Genomic DNA, 18,790 nt, shown 5'->3' on the forward strand with positions numbered 1-18,790 from the left:
TTGAGGTAATAAGCATGGATTTACAACATCATAAGAATGATAGGCAATCTGACCCGTCTGGTAAATGGGACACGAGAGAGGGAAGCGGTAGATGTGTGCTTGTTTTTCTTCGTCTTGTTTATGTTCAAATCTCTGTGTGTGTCTGCGCGTCTGTCTGTGTGTGTGTGCGCGTGTGTGTGTACATACAGACAGCGCGGATGAGCGGTGTTTCCGGTTCTCCGACTGCATCAGCTGCACGGCCAACACTCACGGCTGCCAATGGTGCGAGGACAAGAAGTGCATCTCTGCCTCCAGCAACTGCACCGTGGTACGCTAGTCTGTAGGGGGCGCTGGGGAGGCAGGGCAGCGACGCACACTGCAGCCACAACTAAACCCCTCAGGGTCTCCAACCCTGTTCCTTGAGAGAAACCTGCCTGTGTGTTTTTGCTCTGACACCACTAGCGATTCTAATAACGAGCTGGTTGATGAGGTAACTAGTGTTGAATCAGGTCAGTTGTAAGTGTGGTTGGAAGAAAAGCCTACAGGAAGGTATAGCTCCCTAGAAACAGGCTTTGATACTCCTGTTCTAACTGTTGATGTCAGCAAGCCTGCGACACTGCTAGCTCTGTCAGCCTAATGCTTCCATGAGTTGGCTTGGTTCATGTTCATGTCAGTAGGAGAGGGCTTAGCTTAGTGGTTAGAGCATTTGACTTGCATATCAAGAGGTGGCAGGTTTAAAATCCCCCCTGTACTGTACGTTGCTTTGGATAATGGCATCTGTTAATTGAAAATGTATACAGTATTAGTAGCCTGTTGCTTTGGTCAGTTGACCCAACTAGTGACCCATAACACTGATGTTTGACCTCCCTGTGCTGTCTGTTGGCTTTTCTCTGTGTGTGTGTGTACTATAGCTAACCCTGGAGCTAGCCCAGAACCACAGGGGTCCTCTCTCACTCCCTCCCCCCTCCATGCTGTCTGAACACCAGCTCTCTGTGTGGAAGCAGGGGGGCCGTAGGATAGGACAGGTATGAGTTCTCTCTCTCTCTCTCTCTCTCTCTCTCTCTCTCTCTCTCTCTCTCTCTCTCTGTCTCTGTCTCTGTCTCTGTCTCTCTCTCTCTCTCTCTCTCTCTCTCTCTCTCTCTCTCTGTCTCTGTCTCTGTCTCTATCTGTCTCTTTTCCAGTGGAACAAGTCAACACCAGAATCAGATCACTATTGAAGTCTCCCTGGTGGTGTAACTGTTGATGTTTAGATTGTGAGTGTGTTTGTCTGTCTTTTAAATAACTGTATATCAATATGTGTGTGTGTGACCAGTCTGTGAGTAACTACACCAGGTGCCAAGTGAGGGAGGAACAGGTGTGTGCTAAGCTGGCCAATTGCAGGAGCTGCTCCCTCAACCTCAACTGTCAATGGGAGGTCCAGCACCTGGAGTGTCACGCCTTACCTGGTGAGAACACACACACACACACGTACATGTGTGCACATACACACATAGACAGCAATGCCCACAGACACACACACACACACACCTCTTTCTCAAGCATGCGGCCAGACAGTGCTGTTCTTAGAAGCCTACCTGTTTGACAGCTACAAGGGTTTGAATGCCTGGAGAACGTATGCCAATGTGTGATGCATTATTAACACTCTGCTAGCGTGCTCCTCTGGGGGGCCGTGTTTTCTCCCCTGTCTCTGAAGTGGATTTATTGCTCTCATTTTTCAAAGCTCCCTACACGCTCTCTCCCTCACTCCCTCCCCCTCGCTCTCTCTCTCTCCTAACAGACACACACACGTAAACACAGTACAATACATAGATTATCGACACTCCCGAACACACACACACACACAGCAACACACACACTAAATCTATTTACTCCACAACACTCCAGTCCCCTGAAAAGGGAAATAGGCCAATTATAATTGTTTACTTGATGTTATGAAAAAAGAACTTTGGCTGACTCAAAGATTGTAGCCCAGAAAGCCTGCCATGATGGGAACTAGTGGTTAACTAGCTAGAGAGGAGGGAGCCAAAAAGGTAGGCTTTGTACTGACACCTATGTAAGCCTACTGTTGATACTCTGACCTTTGTCTCTCTGGTTGAATAGCAGAACCACCCCCAGTGAGTTAGCCTGCTGAACCAAAGCCCAGCATTGAGTTTTTCCCTCTTCAGCCTCAAAATGATGGAAGATGTGGAACAGCTTCCACACTCTCACACAGCCCTGTTCTGGGGGAAAAGGAACAGAACTCTGGAGTGTGTGTGAGTGTGTGTGTGTGTGAGTGTGTGTGAGTGTGTGTAAACAGGGACATGTTCCAGACTCCTTCCCAAACACAGAACGAAACTCACTGCGATCCCTGAGAAACAACCTTAAATCTGCTGAAGTGTTTATCCGTTTCTGAAACCGGAGCCCTGTGTTTGTTATGGTACACCTCGTTCTCGCACAGCCCCTCGCTCTCTGGGCGGCCATCTTTAAACAGTGGTTTTCTGATGAGTGGTGCGCCATGGTAACTATTATCCGACGATATAAAGTAATCACTGCTGCTCTCCAAAATAAACAGTAGCATTCCTCAGATGAAACCAGAGTGAGCTGTTTGTCCTTTCATGTCCACTGAATGAATCCTCTCTTTATTAGTGCAAGATCTGGGGTATGTGGAGCCTAAACCATTATGTGCCAAGTGGTCTAAGGCCTGTCTCTCAGAGACCTGTCTCTGGGACTGGCAGATATGACTGACATTTGACAACCACTAACTGGAGTGGACATTAAAGACCTGTTGGAAATGTATTTTGGCCGTCTGAGACTTAGGGTCGTGGCTGATCTATACTCTAAACACCTACACACTTGGCCCTTTTGAGTTCAAATTGTGCTTTAAACAGGTATGATCACTGAGTCAATGGCCACGATATAGACTGGAAGCTCTCCTGGTAATGCGGCCTAGCTCCTGTCAGAGGCCTCAATTTTCTCTCTCCCCGATCCGCAGCCCAGCTTTGTGGGGAAGGCTGGCACCATGTTGGGGAGGCCTGCCTGAGGATCAACTCCAGCAGGGAGAGTTATGACAATGCTCAGCACTACTGCAAGAACCTGGATGGGAACATCGCCTCACTCACCACAGAGAAGCAGGTGGACTTTGTCCTGGAGGAGCTAGCTAAGCACCAGCTACAAAACAAGGTGGGCTGACATTCACAATGTTTTATACTGTCTACGCAGTATGTCTGGTTTAGCATTTAGCACACACATCTTTGTTGTGAATATCCTTTGGGATCAGTGGGGATGGGAATAGCTCAATGGTAGTGTTTGAGTATAGATCTAAAGGTTGCTGGTTCAAATTCCTCTGAATCACCCATACATGAATCATCTGCTAAATGAAAACATTGTGATTAAGTCATCCTTTATAGGTATGGCCAAGTCTTAGATTCATTCTTCTATGAGTGACTTACTTTGTTTTATTGTTATTTATCCACCCACGCGCGTACACACACACACACATTCACACAGTTGTCTGTGATGTCCTAGTTTACCAGCCCACACATGTTCAAGACAAATGTTTACATGTTATACCCAGTGGTTAAATGGCTGATATCCTTGATTTTCTCTCGGCTGTCTGAGAATGTGCATCGTCAGGGTGACAGGAAGCCAACATTTAACTGTTGTTAATTAAAGAATGCCATCCATCTCTCCTCCTTCGTGTGTGTCACTTCAGGGTGGAAGGCTTGAGCTCTTTAGTCTTTGAAGATTAACATAGTTTTCAATAAAGCTCACCTTTGATGTTGTGAGATGCAAAAGCAACAGTTGTCCTTATCTTTTGTTTTCCTCTCTTTGTTTGTTAAGAAGAATCCTGTTCCTCACAGATTTAACAAACAGACTTCACTTTCTTTCCAAACACTGAATTACTTACCCTCAAGGATACAAAAATGAAAAAAGTTAGTTTGAATAAAAGGACATTTCTGAACAAGGCAGCAACAGGGTTTTTCAGGATTTCACACAAATGTTTTCTCCTCAGTGACTCCTGTTTTTATGGGCTCATAAATGTTCAGTGTGGTGTAGATCATGGGTGATGTTAGCTGATTAAGAATTCATTACAGGTGAAAATTTTTAAACATAATTTCCTTTAATGAAAAAGCTCTCACATAAGCCAGGCTTAAGAAATAAATATTTTGGTTTAATCACCTTGGCTTGTCACACAGCTTTATAGGGTGTGTTGGCTCGTATTTGGAGGTCTGCACTTTCAGCATAATTGCTGGGATTTACAGCAAATGTTTGATTTGATTTAATATTGAGTTTCACATTAAACATTGTTTTTTGTGTATTCTTTTCTTTAAATAATTATGTAAGTAGTACATTTCAAGGATATGAGGTGGTGATGCATAAACTCTTTCTTACATTTAGATTTACATGTAGTCATTTAGCAGACTATCCAGATCAACTTACAGTAAGTACAGGGACATTCCCCCGAAGCAAGTAGGGTTAAGTGCCTTGCCCAAGGACACGTAATTTTGCACGGCCAGGAATCAAACCAGCAACCGTCTGATTAATAGCCCGATTCCCTGACACAACTTCTAATACAACTTCTTAGTTGTATTGCAAGGACTGTTTTACAGTATTGTAACATGCTTGTGTGGGATTGTTATCTCTCTCTCTCTCTGTCTCTCTGTCTCTCTGTCTCTCTCTCTCTCTCTCTCTCTCTCTCTCTCTCTCTCTCTCTCTCTCTCTCTCCACCCTCCTCCTTTCATCTGTAGAAGTTGGCACCGTGGGTGGGTCTGAGGAAGATTAACATCTCGTACTGGGGCTGGGAGGACTCCTCCCCCTTCACCAACCAAAACCTGCGCTGGCTGGAGGGCGAGCCCAGCGACTCGGGGTTCTGTGCCTACCTGGAGCGGGCGCCGGCCGCAGGCCTTAAGGCCAACCCCTGCACCGCTACCACCGACGGACTCATCTGTGAGAAACCAGTCGGTGAGAGAATTTAAAAAAAAAAAAATCTTTCAGAAATATTTAACAAAATATATTCTTTCAAAATAATGTTTTCAAAAATATTTGTTCAGAATTATTTTTTTCAATTATATATATTCTTTTCATAAAATATGAGGGGGGAGAGAAGGGGGGGAGGAAAAAGGCAAAGGAAGGAACAACTCGGTGGGAATAGGGAGGTTGAGCTGCAAAGTGGGGGGGGGGGAGGAAACTGCTGAGTTGACTGCATGCCACTGTCTTCAGAGACGAGTATCAGAGAGAGTAGTAAAACACAGAGGTTGGATTCCTCTCACCTCTTAAAGAGGGGGTGTGCTTTTAACCAGGCCAGTGTTTAACCATCCAGTGTTTGGCTGGAGACTGTCATTGGCTGTACTGTTTGACAGCAGTTTGATTATGCTTAACCCCCTCCCTCTTTCTGGTGTGAAACACAGTGAAGCAAGCTCAGACTACCATGTTAAGCCCCTTAAAGGTTCAAAGGTGAAACTGTGTCTTAAGTATTGGAGTCGTTGAAGACGTCAAATAAACGACTGTTTGTCGGCTCACTTGTGGAGTCCAGCAACATTCCAGCATGTCCCCGTCTCAACTCAAATCTTCATCCAGCTTTTAAAGATCACTGTTAGCAGGTGTCCATGTAGCGAGTAGAGCTCAACCTGTCAAGTTGACATGGTCTGAACCTGTTAACGTCATTTCAAACCTAACCCCCTCCCTCCTCTCCAAAAAGAAACTGTGAACTCGGTTGCTTCCTGTACCTGCTTTCTCAGCCTCTCATATCTTTGTCCTCTCTCTCTCTCTCTCTCTCTCTCTCTCTCTCTCTCTCTCTCTCTCTCTCGCTCGCTCGCTCGCTCGCTCTCTCCCCCTCCCCCTCTCTCTCTCTTTCGCGCTCTCTCTCTCTCTCTCCCCCTCTCGCTCTCTCTCGCCCTCTCTCGCTCTCTCTCCCCCTCTCCCCCTCTCTCTCTCTCTCTCTCTCTCTCTCTCTCTCTCTCTCTCTCTCTCTCTCTCTCTCCACTAGTGAGCCCCAATCAGAGTGCTCGTCCCTGTCGGATCCCGTGCGCGCTGCGCACCAGCTGTGCCAACTGCACCAGCCAGGCCATGGAGTGCATGTGGTGCAGCAGCACCCAGCGCTGCGTGGACTCCAACGCCTACGTCATCTCCTTCCCCTTCGGACAGTGTCTGGAGTGGCAGACCGGCGACTGTCTGGGTAAGATGGACTGTGTGTGTGTTTAGGGTTAGGGCTCAGGGCTAGTTTATGTTTGCGTTCAGGGTGTTAGGGGTTATGTTAGTCGTGTGTGGGAGAATGTGTAGGAGGATACTTCATGGACTAAAGGGTTTGACATCAGAGAATCTGTGTTGATTTTGAATACATTAGTACACAGAGTATGGAGTAATTTCATGTTTTTATGAGAAACAACTTTGGAAAAATGTGCTATATATATAATATATTTTAATATATTATATATATATATATATATATATTATAATATATAAATAATACCAAAATATTATATATAATATTTTGGTAATATATTGTAGAGTGGGATGCAGTAAATGTCAGAAGATGTACTGTGTACATTTGCCGTCTTACAAAGTAGCCACTCTATTACAGCACTGCCTAGTGCAGTGCCTAGAACAGTGCTGCAGAATCAGCTACATATCTCAAGTGCAACATCGACCACTCGAGATCTTATGATCCGCAGCCAGCCTCGCTCCCTCCCTCACCACCTCTGCCACCTTGCTTGTGGGCACTGTCAGGAAAATCCATACCCTATTGGCATTTGTCGAACTCAATAAAAAGTGCACGTCCGGGTGTGAGTTCACCCTCAGATGTGAAGGCGGTCCGTGTGAAATGTCTGGAAGTTCGATTTGTTCTCCTGCCCTCTCTCACAGGCCCTGGAGGGGCACTGGGGGAGACAGGTAGTCGTAGCATTTTGTTCTGTGATTTTCAGCCTCATTGATTTGTCCATGATAGAGAATGTGGCAGATTTAGCTTAAGGAAAACATGAATAAGAGATGTTTTAGGAGGATTGTCAATTTAGTAATAAGTTGAAATCCACCATGACTAGCCTATCAAAAAAGTGGAGCTGCAAACATAGTTTCCATGATACTGAAAGATCTTACATGGTAGTCCAGACAGTGAATCTAATTACTTGTTTCTGACTATTCTCCTGACAATATGGATGTAATCAAAATGTTAATGAGCTGTAGCTTTTTAACTTGTTATGCCAGACTCCTAATATAAACCACATTGCATAAGGGAACTCATAACTTTGAACACGTCTTCGTTCATGCTATTCTGAATGTCCATGAGAACGTTCCCTTTTTTCCCCCGCTCAAGAATCATTGAGAAAAAATGTATTCAATATCTCACTGAGGGCAGTGAGATAATAAATGAGAATAAAAAAAATCCCATTACCATTCTGCTCTCTAGCCAACATGCTTTAAGGCCAGAGAGCTGCCAAGGTCCCCCCTCCTCTCCTCTCCTCTGTCTGCTTCCTCTGTGTCTCTGCTCACCCTGGACCTGTCCCAAGCTGAGGCAGGTAAGGGGATAGAAATGCTCCTGGTTGGTATTCACCCTGGAGGCTTCCAGAGACTTCTCTCGCTCTGGTGCTGATGTTCAAGGTTTTCTGTTTCGGGGAGTGGAACAAGGCCCTTTTTAGGGGTTATGAGTAAGTTTAGTTTGGCTTCAGCTGGTGGTTGTATTTATCTGGAGGGGCCTGGGGGGGTCAGTGACTCCAATCTGGTGGTTCTCCTGCTCCCATGTTCCTGTTAACGGAGTGTGATAGAGGAGCAGCACTGGGGAATGGGCTTTTTCTCAACGCTAAGGTCACACACATCCACCGATGATTAGAACTACCTGGCCCGTGCTCTCTCGGGGTTAGGGTGAACCACCAAACCTGTGGATGCACAAGTTTGAAGTTTATTGCCATTTCTAACAAACACAAATGCAGGTACAGTGGAATTATTTGGTCCTTCTCCTCTTCACCATCCTTCACGGTCCATCTAAACGTATAATTCACGTATATGATTTGATCATCAGGTTCAAATTAGGCAATTACTCTGTAGAATTGACTCACTGTAGTTTGTCCAACTGGCCCCAGGTCTTCCTTTCACCAGATATGTCTGTTTGGAAGATGTCATGTGAATCAAATGTTCTCTACCAGATATTCACCCAACCTATTCAACTCAAAGCTTGCTGTTGACACGCTCCCAGTGGGTTCATAGATCCAGCAGAGACAATGGGGAAACCAATTAACAGTTATTTTTAAAGGCGCATTAATTGTTTCACGGCATGCGGGGATGATGGTGAGTATTTATAGCAGTGTCATGTTTTCAATTCTGTCATGTTTAGCCCATGTGAGAGAAACCAGCAATCCGATTGAGCTGCGAAGGTTCGGCAGGAATTTATTTTCATTTAATGTGTTCCTTAGCGTAGTGGGATACTTGCTGTGTGAACCTCATAAATGATGCAAGATGTTTCAGTATTCAGCCTGGTTTGTGGTGTTATTGTATTGTGAACTGTGCTCTCCAGTGCAGCCTGGACAAACCCAAACAGCCTGCTCTGGGAACATTTGGAATTTTCATGGTTTCTGGCACATTGGTCAAACCGTTGCCTTTAAAGTGCAAACAAACAGAGAAAGAAAGGGTTAGGGAGGGTGCAGGGGTGGAGAGAGAGAGAGAGAGAATGAGAGAGAGACTGTGGAGAGATAAGAGGAAGAGGAAACAGAAATATCCTCTTTACTGAGTTCCGAGATCCATGCTGTGACATACTCCTTCTGTCTCAGAAACAAAGAGAGCGAGAGACAGTGAGAGTTTGGAGGGAAAAAAGCAAAGGAGTGGTGGGAAGGTGGTGGTGGGGGGGGGGGGGGTTTGGTGTTGAGGAGATTGACAGGTACAGAAGACTGTCTGAGAGGAGCATGTCGGTTAGAGATGGGGCTCCTGTGTTGGTAATTATAGAACATATGGCTGCTGTTTGGAAGAGCAGGAAGAAAACGGAGAAAGAACTCCGACGCTGCAGCAGTTAAAAAGCAGAGCAGAAAAACAGTGTGTCAAACACACCGGGCTGGGTGAGAGAAGTTCTGCTCGAGACACCTAGGATTTGGCTGCGGTGCAAACGTTGTTCCCAGCTTGGGGTAAAATGCTAATTTTACCTTTTTAGCTCAGTGCTAGTCAGCTCACACACAGCTCTAGAAGAGACCTTGGAAGGATTCCCAGAACCGAGCTACAATGTGCCTTGTTTGGACTGTTACTGGGGTTTAAAGAATGGAGGATTGGCCCAACTAGACCTGGCGTTGAGAGGGGTAATGGCATTTTAGCTGCTACGTCTTTGCTTTCAGGCACAAAAAGATGTTCAAACAAACACATTTAATCAAGAGTTCACTTCACAGGCCTCTGTCTCTAAATGTTGAGGGTTAAAACTGATTGAGAGTCCAGCCGGCTTAGCTTTTCTGCATATTCCATAAAAGAAACTATCTATCAGATATGCTTTATGGATGTCCTTGTTGTATAAAGTAATTTCCTTTTCCCCTGCAAACCTTTTTGAGTCTCACAAGCATTTAATGACTACACACATTCGCAATTGAGATAAAAGTACTGGAAAGAAATTCAATTTATTATAAAAAATTTAAAGGTCAAGCAACAATAATGATAATAGTCAGTGAACCAAGGACACTGTTATAAAAGTCTTCTGTGGTGATGTTTGCATCAGTACTGTAATTTGGGCCAAAGTAAACTGGCCTTAAAAACAGCCCTCAAGGTAAACTCTGTTAGACCAAATATTGTCTAACAGAAAGTCTACAGTGGCCTGTTTATGAAAAATCTAGAGGCTGGTGGAGACTTTTTCTTCCTCAACTTTGTTGTGCCCCAAAACATGGATTTTTCTGTAAAGTGACCAAACTGTGAGAAGTGACACCTCTCTCTCTCTCCCCCTCTCCCCCCCCCCCCCCTCTCTCTCTCTCTCTCTCTCTCTCTCTCTCTCTCTCTCTCTCTCTCTCTCTCTCTCTCTCTCTCTCTCTCTCTCTCCCTCTCTCTCTCTCCCCCCCCCCCCCTCTCTCTCTCTCTCTCTCTCTCCCCCTCTCTCTCTCCCCCCCCCCCCCCTCCAGCTCAAAACTGTTCCGGCCTGAGGACATGTGGTCAGTGTTTGGAGCAGGTGGAGTGTGGGTGGTGCGGGGACCCTTCGAACACGGGCCGAGGCGTGTGTACCGAGGGCTCCTCCAGGGGCCCCATGAAGACCCCCCCCAGGCCCGGCAGGGAGAGGGACTGGGCCTGGGGCAGGGACATGGCCCTCGAGCCCGCCATGTGCCCGGCAGACAAAGGCTTCGACTGGGCCTACGTCCACTGCCCTGGTGAGTAGCCAGCCAAGCATATACACACACACACACACACAGACACTTACGGACCACACGTGCTCACATACAATGCACACCCCTACATCGCACATGCATAAAAACACACTCGCCCTCTGTCATGCTACGTGGTGTGTGGTCATTAAACCCCATGGTCCCTGTGGGTCTTCTCCCCAGCGTGCCAGTGTAACGGCCACAGCACCTGTGTGAACGGCAGCGTGTGCGAGCAGTGTCGCAACCTCACCAGCGGACCACAGTGCCAGACGTGCATGCCCGGTTTCTATGGAGACCCCACCAACGGCGGAAAGTGCCACGGTGAGTGAGGGGGAGGGGGGGTATATTCAATACACCAGAGTGACCTGATGGGGGCAGTGTTACAATACCCAGATGGCCCTGCTCATGGGATGGTTGTAGCATGCAGGTGAGAGACAGACAGACACAGAGAGAGCGACAGAGAGACACAGAGAGAGCGACAGAGACAGACAGAGAGAGCGACAGAGACACAGAGAGACACAGAGAGACACAGAGAGAAAGGTAGAAACGGAGCGAGATACGAGAGAAAGAGAGAGATTGTGATGGTGAGACCGATGGAAAGGCTCTGTAAAGCATGGGTAGACAGAGAGAAGCTAAGTAAGTGAGTGAGGGAATTTCTTGTGGGAGAGGAGAAGGTGTAATAACATAATTCCTCGGTTGACAGATGTGCCTTTTTCCCTGTGTGGTGTGTGACGTTAAATCACTCTTAATCATTTTCACTTCCTGGAGTTGACTGCAGACTGCCTGCCTGCCTTACTGCCTGGCTGGGTGGGTGTGTGGCTGGGTGGGTGTGTGGCTGGGTGGGTGGGTACCTGGCTGTGTGGGGGTGTGTTAGGGTCCCACCCCTCTCCTCACCCCACCCTCATGCTCCCTCGTCTTCCATCTCTTCTCCTTCTTTTTCTCTTCCCCATACAGCCCTTTCTCTCCTCTGTCCCTCCTTCCATTGGCTACATTCCACTGTCTTCCTCCAGCAGCTTTAAACGCTGTCATGATTAGAGGGGGATTTATAGACGGCCCTCCCTACACACGTCCACACCTCCCTCCCGTTTAACGGTCCGCTCTTGTCCCTGGTCTCTGGGCTGCCTCATCCCTCCCGCCGTCCCTCCATCTCTCCGGGTCGAGCAGGATAGATGTAGCTGTCGGTAATGACTCCCAGGCACTGATGTGTGCTAGATTAGGCCTAGGAATGGGCCTGTTTTCCCCAGGTCTGGGCGTGGGGTCGGGAGGGAAGGGGGGGGGGGCAGACAGCGTCTCTCAGATGTCATAGGCTGTCTGCGGGAGAGGGGGGAGAGAGGGGCGGAAGGAGGGAGAAAGTAACGGAGATAGACGAGAAAGATGGAGGAACCCCCCCCCCCCTTCAGTAAGGTTACAGTGTAATATATGAGGAGTGGAGGTGGAGGGTTGTCCTTGGCAGAAGGGAGGATGGAGGATGGTGATGGAGGACACATGGAGGACGAGAGGAGACACTGTCCAGTCTGGCGTCAGTGTGACAGATGATCAGCTGACCTTGTGGACCGTGAGACGTGTGTGTGTGTGTGTGTGTGTATGCGGATGGAGAGACCCCCCCATCACATCTAAGACTGACCAGATCACCTTGACTTGTGAAGTGGATGATATGCTCTCCTGAGGCTGGTCCAGGGCTTGGCACAAGACCATCTTCATGTCTGACCTGTGTCGTCCTCTGCTAGCATAACTCCATAACTCCTGCCGCCACGGTATCAGAAATAGGGCTGTACAAAGTACTGAGTTTATGTCAGAGAATAGCACGGACACGCGCTTCACGCCGCGAGCGGGCACGTGCGCCACTCGGCGTTAAAGGGAGAGAAAGAAAAAAGAGAGCGCTGTCCGGAGCATAACCAGCCAGTTCAGATGGCGTATGTGCATCCTTGAGAACTTTGAGTCGTATAACTTAAGTTGTCAGACAGACCTGCCCCCAGTGCAAAAAGAAATCCAAAAGGAAACAGTGAACTCGGTCCCTTCCTGTACCTGCTTTCTCAGCCTCTCCTATCTTTGTCGCTCTCTCTCTGTCTCTCTCTCTCTCACCCTCTCTCTGTTTTTCTTTCTCCCTCTCTCTCTGTCTCTATCTCTCTCTCTCTCTCTCTGTCTCTCTCTCTCTCTCTCTCTGTCTCTCTCTCTCTCTCTGTCTCTCTCTCTCTGTCTCTCTCTCTCTCTGTCTCTCTCTCTGTCTCTCTCTCTCTCTCTCTCTCTCTCTCTCTCTCTCTCTCTCTCACTGTCTCTCTCTCACCCTCTCCCTGTATTTCTCTCTCTCTCTCTCTCTCTCTCACTGTCTCTCTCTCACCCTCTCTCTGTATTTCTCTCTCTCTCTCTCTTCCTTCTGTCACCCAGTGCTCTCTCATGTCCTTGCATGATGCCAGCACTGCAGAGTTCAATTAAAATGTTGTTTATTGCTTTTGGTTACGGCCCGCTGTGCTAGCCGGATGAATTCCATTACTGTCTGTTGGAGAGCCCTTTAGTCTGTCTGCCTGTCTGTCTGTCTCTCTCCCTGTCTGTCTCTCTGCCTCTGTCTGCCTGTCTATCATTCTGTCAGTGAGTCTGTCCTCCAGGAACCCAGACTACTGTTCAGGGTTCTCGAATGAGTTTGCCCTCCAGCCCTTCATTCTTATAGCGTCCGCATCTCATTGCTCTGCCTGATAAGATGCAGAATTGTCTTATTGCTTTCATAAAAGCTGCATGTACTACCTCAATATTCCCTCTGTCTCTTTTATTTAATTACATTACAGTATGCGTACACACACACACACACACACACACAGGGCACACATGGCAGGGTTTGAATGACAGTCTGTCATGTTTGGGGTTGAGTGTGGGGGGATGCTGAGTGTGTGTGTGCACAGCAAGAAACAGAGTCCGGCAGAGATGGACCATGCAGCAGAATGCTCTTTTATGCGCATGTGTGTGCGTGTGTGTGTGTGTGTGTGTAAACAGTCTGTCTGAAGTGTTTTTAAATGCCACAGTCAGAGTGGACTGTGTGTGCGTGTGTGTGTGTGGCATTAAGAATGTGTGGCACAATCAGTAGGTTGTGTGAGTGTGTCACTTTCAGTGTGCGTGCGTGCGAGTGTGTGTTCTCCAGTCACCAGAGGCTGAGCCCTGCTCGGCGGTGCTGTCGTCCTGCTCAGCTAGTCTGATGGATTAGACAAGTCCAGCTGTTCTACAGATTTAGCTGCTCCACCATGCAGCCCCACAGAGCAGAGCTCTCTGAACCATCTCACAGCAACACTCTGCTGCTGTCTGTCTGTCTGTCTTACTGTCTGTCTGTCTGCCTGTCTGTCTCCGTACCTGCCTGTCGGTTGTCTCTTGTTCTACTTCCCTATGTTTGCATAGCTGAGGCACAGCTCGAGTGCTACTTGACTTGAGTCCTTCCCATTTCCCACCTCCCTGTGTGAGGGGAAACAGCACTAGATGGTAAACTAAGGTGTGCTGTCTTACATGGTGTCCTGTCAAACCATGTTCCAAACAAGGGGACGCTGCAAAGTTTTTACTGTAACACGACACGTTCACTAACTGGTTTAAGAAACTCTGGCCTTGAGGTTAAAGTCTAAGGTGAAACGGGTGAGACTTATTAAATGGTGGAGCTGGATGTTCCACATGGCAAAGCAGGGTCAGGGTGAACTGGTACTTGGCCCTTGACCAAGACTACGGCACTGCTGTTACAATGTGCTGAGAGAGGAGGGAAGGGAGAGGAGAGGAGGGAGAGGAGGGAAGGGAGAGGAGGGAAGGGAGAGGAGGGAAGGGAGAGGAGGTCCCAGAGGTCAAGGTGCAGCTTCCTGACGTGTCCCCGTGACACCTGACCCCCAGCACATCATTAACACCTGAACCTTACTTCCCTTAACACCTTATCCAACCAAACCGCAGCCTCCTCCTCTAACAAGAATGGGATGGAGGGGTGACGGGAAGGGGGGAAGATGAGGTCTCTAAAGGGATTATTTGATGTGATGAATTAATATCACTATTATTAATAAGGCCCCTGTAGGCATACAATGAACAGTATGGGAATAAAGTGCTGTTTAGGGAGCAAGTCGCTGAGTTGAGATTCTTCAAGCCCTCCTGATTTGACGTGGGTCTACCAGACATGCTGACACTTCACTCATACCTTACTCTCTCTTTCACACACACACACACCCATACACAAACACACACACACACACACACACACACACATAAGTACAATCAGTATAAACGCAAAAACAAGCGTAATATATAGGAAAAAACCTTCTATGTTCTTGTCTGGAATCCTATGTCCTCTCAGGTATAGTTGTTTCCTTGTTGCGATGATGCAACTGCTCCTTCTGTCATTATTAAACCTGACACATAATTAGATTTAGCCAGGTCAGGTTTTGGTGCAAATCATTGTTGGTTTATTTGATTTAGCTCTGTCTTGGAGGCCTGGAGAAGGTTGTTCTGTAGACAGGGTGTCAGATGGGAGAGGCAGATAGACAGGTGCTGTAGGGAGGCAGACAGGCAGAGATGGCAGACAGGACAGGTACAGTAGCCTTTCTGGGCAGGAAGGCAGACAGACAGATGCTGTAGGGAGACAGACAGGCAAACAGGAAGGCGGATATACAGGTGCTGTAGGGAGGCAGACAGGCAGATAAACAAGTGCTTTAGGGAGGCAGACAGGAAAGCAGATAGACAGGTGCTGTAGGGAGACAGACAGCTTACGTGGTTGATGTGACCTCCAGAAGACTGTCTCTGATTCAGAGATTTACTATATCAAATCAAGAGTGGTCTGACCCTCACTTCCAGATAAGAAGATCAAGGACTGCCATCAATTTTTCAGCTTTATGACTGCTGTAGCCACTGTCTCTCTGTCACTCTTCCTTTCTCTCTTTCTTTCTGTTTGTGTTTCATACTGTCTCTCTCTCACACATGCACACACACACCTGTACCCTCTGCTGCACAGTCCAAGTCGTGAACAACAACAGACAAGAGAGAGAGACAGAGAGAGAGAGAGAGAGAGAGAGAGAGAGAGAGAGAGAGAGAGAGAGAGAGGGAGGGAGGGAGGGAGGGAGGGAGGGAAGGAGGGAGGGAGGGAGGGAGGGAGGGAGGGAGGGAGGGAGGGAGGGAGGGAGGGAGGGAGGGAGGGAGGGAGGGAGGGAGGGAGGGAGGGAGGGAGGGAGGGAGGGAGGGAGAAAGTGAAAGAAAACACTTTTCACTTTTCAATTTCTTCGCAAGCAAGTGAGCGAGCAGCTGGTTCCAATTCAATTATTTTATTCATGACATGATTATTTGAACTTGTCACTCGCTGGCAGGTTCACTGTGAGTGGTGGGAAGGGGGATGGTTTGAAAGGCCAGGAAAGAGGAGCAGAGGAGGGGAAGATCAACCGCACCCACTGTTCTCTGGAAAGACCCGGCCTGCTGTGTCTCAACACCCATGTGGAGAGATGCTTCTCTATTTCTCGCCAGGATGACATGTGTTTATTCTCATTGTTTTTTAAACTGGGGGTATTAGTTTGAGAACTGATATGCTAATATAGAAGGGTGTGCTCGCGAACATCCACTGTTCAAAACAAGACTGACTTGGATTAACATGTTCTACATGGAAACTTGTTCAATGATAAAACGTGGTTGTGTAATGTAAACGTGGTTTTCTCTCCCGTGTATCACATGGTTTGACATGAAGTTAGAACATCAAGTTAACCACTAATGGTGTTCTATAAATCAAGAATAACTAACTGTACCCTTGACATGTACAATTCACCACGTGAGAAAAACAAATTCCGTAGATGCAGTCACTAAAGCAATATGTTACCCCATTCACTTCCATTTTGTTTTCTCTTTCTCTCTCCTACACACACACACACACGCATGGACGCATGCACACACAAACACACACATTGTAGTCTTAGTGCCTCAGATGTGCCGTGTTTCAGAGGCACAGACGCGTGAGGAAGTGGGGTGAGAGATGGTCGTCTCCACGGGGTCTTGCATGGGGAATAGGAAATATGATTCATATCAAATCCCCTCCGCGCTTAGAGAGAAGAGCTTTTTTTTTATTGCATCTTTTTGTGTTGTCAGCAGACGTGCTGTGTGTTTTTTTTATCGTTCACTCTCCTCCGCTCTGCTCTATTCTGCTCTCCTCTGCTCTCCTCCGCTCTGCTCTATTCTGCTCTCCTCTGCTTTCCCTCTAGTGCAGTCCTGCCCTTATGCACTGCGGTGCTCAAGGCTGCTTTCTCTGGAAGCTACCAATAATACACGTCAGAAGAAGGAAGACGCTTCCAAAGATGCCAGTCATGCCGGCCCTCACACTGAATCCAGTTCTGATTTTGGAACTGAAACATGGTCAGAACAAAGGGAGAGGAGAGAGGGAAAAGTTTGTGATGACCTCAGTGAGGTGACCACCGCACAGTCGGTGATGGGCAAATTAAATGCGGTGCCCCCTCGTTATTTTAATCAGTTGAGTTATTTTAAGAGTGTGTAAAAGACAGCCACAAACAAAAAGCCCCCTTGTGGAAACCAAATGCCCGACCGTCCGATTGGCTCTGCCGCCCAGCCTGCTGCACACGTCACGTGTCATGAACCACCACAGAGGAAGAGCCCTGATGGAGGCACCACTGAAGCCTCCCAGACAGAAGAGCCTTGATGGAGGCACCACTGAAGCCTCCCAGACAGAAGAGCCCTGATGGAGGCACCACTGAAGCCTCCCAGACAGAAGAGCCCAGATGGAGGCACCACTGAAGCCTCCCAGACAGAAGAGCCTTGATGGAGGCACCACTGAAGCCTCCCAGACAGAAGAGCCTTGATGGAGGCACCACTGAAGCCTCCCAGACAGAAGAGCCCTGATGGAGGCACCACTGAAGCCTCCCAGACAGAAGAGCCTTGATGGAGGCACCACTGAAGCCTCCCAGAAAGACCGTGCTCCCCTGCCCGGGTGCTTCCTCTCCTGGTGGGGGAACGTTGACCGAAACGGTCTCATCTGGTTACCACCACTGTGCGGTGTTGTTCAGCCCGAGTCCCCGTTCTCTCTCCCCCTCTCCTCTGCTTACTCGTTATGAAAGGGGAGGATCTATATCGGGACGGGCCCCTCGTCCAGAGCTCCAGATCTACTGGACGGACGGGACTTTGTTTACGCCAAAGTGGGTTACGGTTGTTCCAGTGTGAGGATGCACGTTGGACAGAGTGTGTCTGTTTAAGAGTGTGTCTGTTTAAGAGTGTGTACTGTGTGTGTGTGTGAGAGAGAGAGTGCGCGCGCGTGCATACTCACAAGTGTGTGTCTCAGCGCGGTCTGCCCCTCGTCATCAAATGAACAGTAGGACTGCACGAAGCCTCATGTATTTGGGGGCATTCCTGCCACATCCCATATCACGAGGCCAGTTCGGACGGGATCAGAGGAGCACACTCCTCGCTCTGACTGCATCTGCAGCTTGTGTGTTTGTCTCAGTTTAAGCAGTGAAGGGAGCTGTAGCCCCGCGCGGGCCTTCCAGCTGGGATGCACACAGAGCGTCTGAGCATCTCCGACTACCAGTGGGAGTCCCACAGACGCTCCACTAACAAGCTGCAGAGCCTCCCTACACCAAATGTACATTGCTCTTCACTGCTTATTTCATTCTTTTTCTGTGTGTAATAACAGTTGCTCTGTGTGTGTGTGTGTGTGTGTGTGTGTGTGTGTGTTTTTGTGTGTGTAAAAGCAGACGGGCTGTGTAGAAGGCACGTCTCTACAGTTAGCAGGACTCTTGAGTGGGTTTCTCTGTGTATTCGAAGCAGGCGGAGACACAGTAATGTTCCCCACCAGTGGTTCAGCCCAGGACAAACAGCTACTGTGAAGTTCCTGACAGCCTTAAGGGTTTCTGCGTCCGTCCAAAACCTGCTTTTAGTGACTTGTTATGTCGGAAGCTTCCCGCAGCAAAAGTTGTTTTTGTATTTAATTCTGAGAATACGTCGCTGGGAGTGGAAGACGGCATTTGAATTTTTTGGACGTGATGGCTGTACCACCACTCTCTCCTTCATTCACTGTCTCTGTCTCTTTCTCTCCCCTCAAACCTTAAACACCACTCTCAGGATAATTTGAAGGCAGGAAAAGGAAGGTTTGAGCTGTAGAAGTTGTATCTGTTGTAAATATCCATAATACCATGTTTTCTTTGAATACCTGTCTTGTTTTTTTTGCCTCAGGCGCAGTGACAGGAAATTGTTCAGTGCTGGATGTTAACACTGTAGGAAGGCAGTTTTGCCTGATTCTAGTTCGCTGTTTCAGGTCATCTTGACCTGAGTTGTCAGTCAAATCTGTAGGTCCTGTTGAACAGGACACATGGACAAACGCGCACACACATACGCACGCACATAAAATGACTCCACATTTGAGAGTACTTTGACCACTTTTTACCAGCACGAGGGTGTAGATAATGGACACGAGCAATGACGTTCAAAAGCCCAGAAAACCTATTAAGATGTCATACAGACAGAGACGTGAAAAGGCTGTCATTCTTTACCAGACAACACAAAGCTCTGCAACACAAGAACATTGAACA

The 18,790-nt window shown here is 47.8% G+C and overlaps 1 protein-coding gene across 1 annotated transcript in view; it reads left to right on the forward strand.

Moving 5' to 3' along the window:
• Nucleotides 1–18,790, forward strand: part of atrnl1a (attractin-like 1a) — a 129,048-nt gene that overhangs the window by 30,783 nt on the left and 79,475 nt on the right. Inside the window, exons 13-20 of the mRNA XM_084709954.1 lie at nt 189–307; nt 891–1,004; nt 1,292–1,424; nt 2,951–3,138; nt 4,707–4,920; nt 5,945–6,133; nt 10,032–10,274; nt 10,452–10,589. Coding sequence (XP_084566080.1) covers nt 189–307; nt 891–1,004; nt 1,292–1,424; nt 2,951–3,138; nt 4,707–4,920; nt 5,945–6,133; nt 10,032–10,274; nt 10,452–10,589 — 1,338 coding nt within the window. The remainder of the gene's footprint in view (nt 1–188; nt 308–890; nt 1,005–1,291; nt 1,425–2,950; nt 3,139–4,706; nt 4,921–5,944; nt 6,134–10,031; nt 10,275–10,451; nt 10,590–18,790) is intronic.

This window comes from Hypomesus nipponensis, chromosome 11 (assembly GCF_054491055.1).
Source record: "Hypomesus nipponensis isolate SF chromosome 11, ASM5449105v1, whole genome shotgun sequence".
In the NCBI taxonomy this organism is placed as follows: Eukaryota; Metazoa; Chordata; class Actinopteri; order Osmeriformes; family Osmeridae; genus Hypomesus; species Hypomesus nipponensis.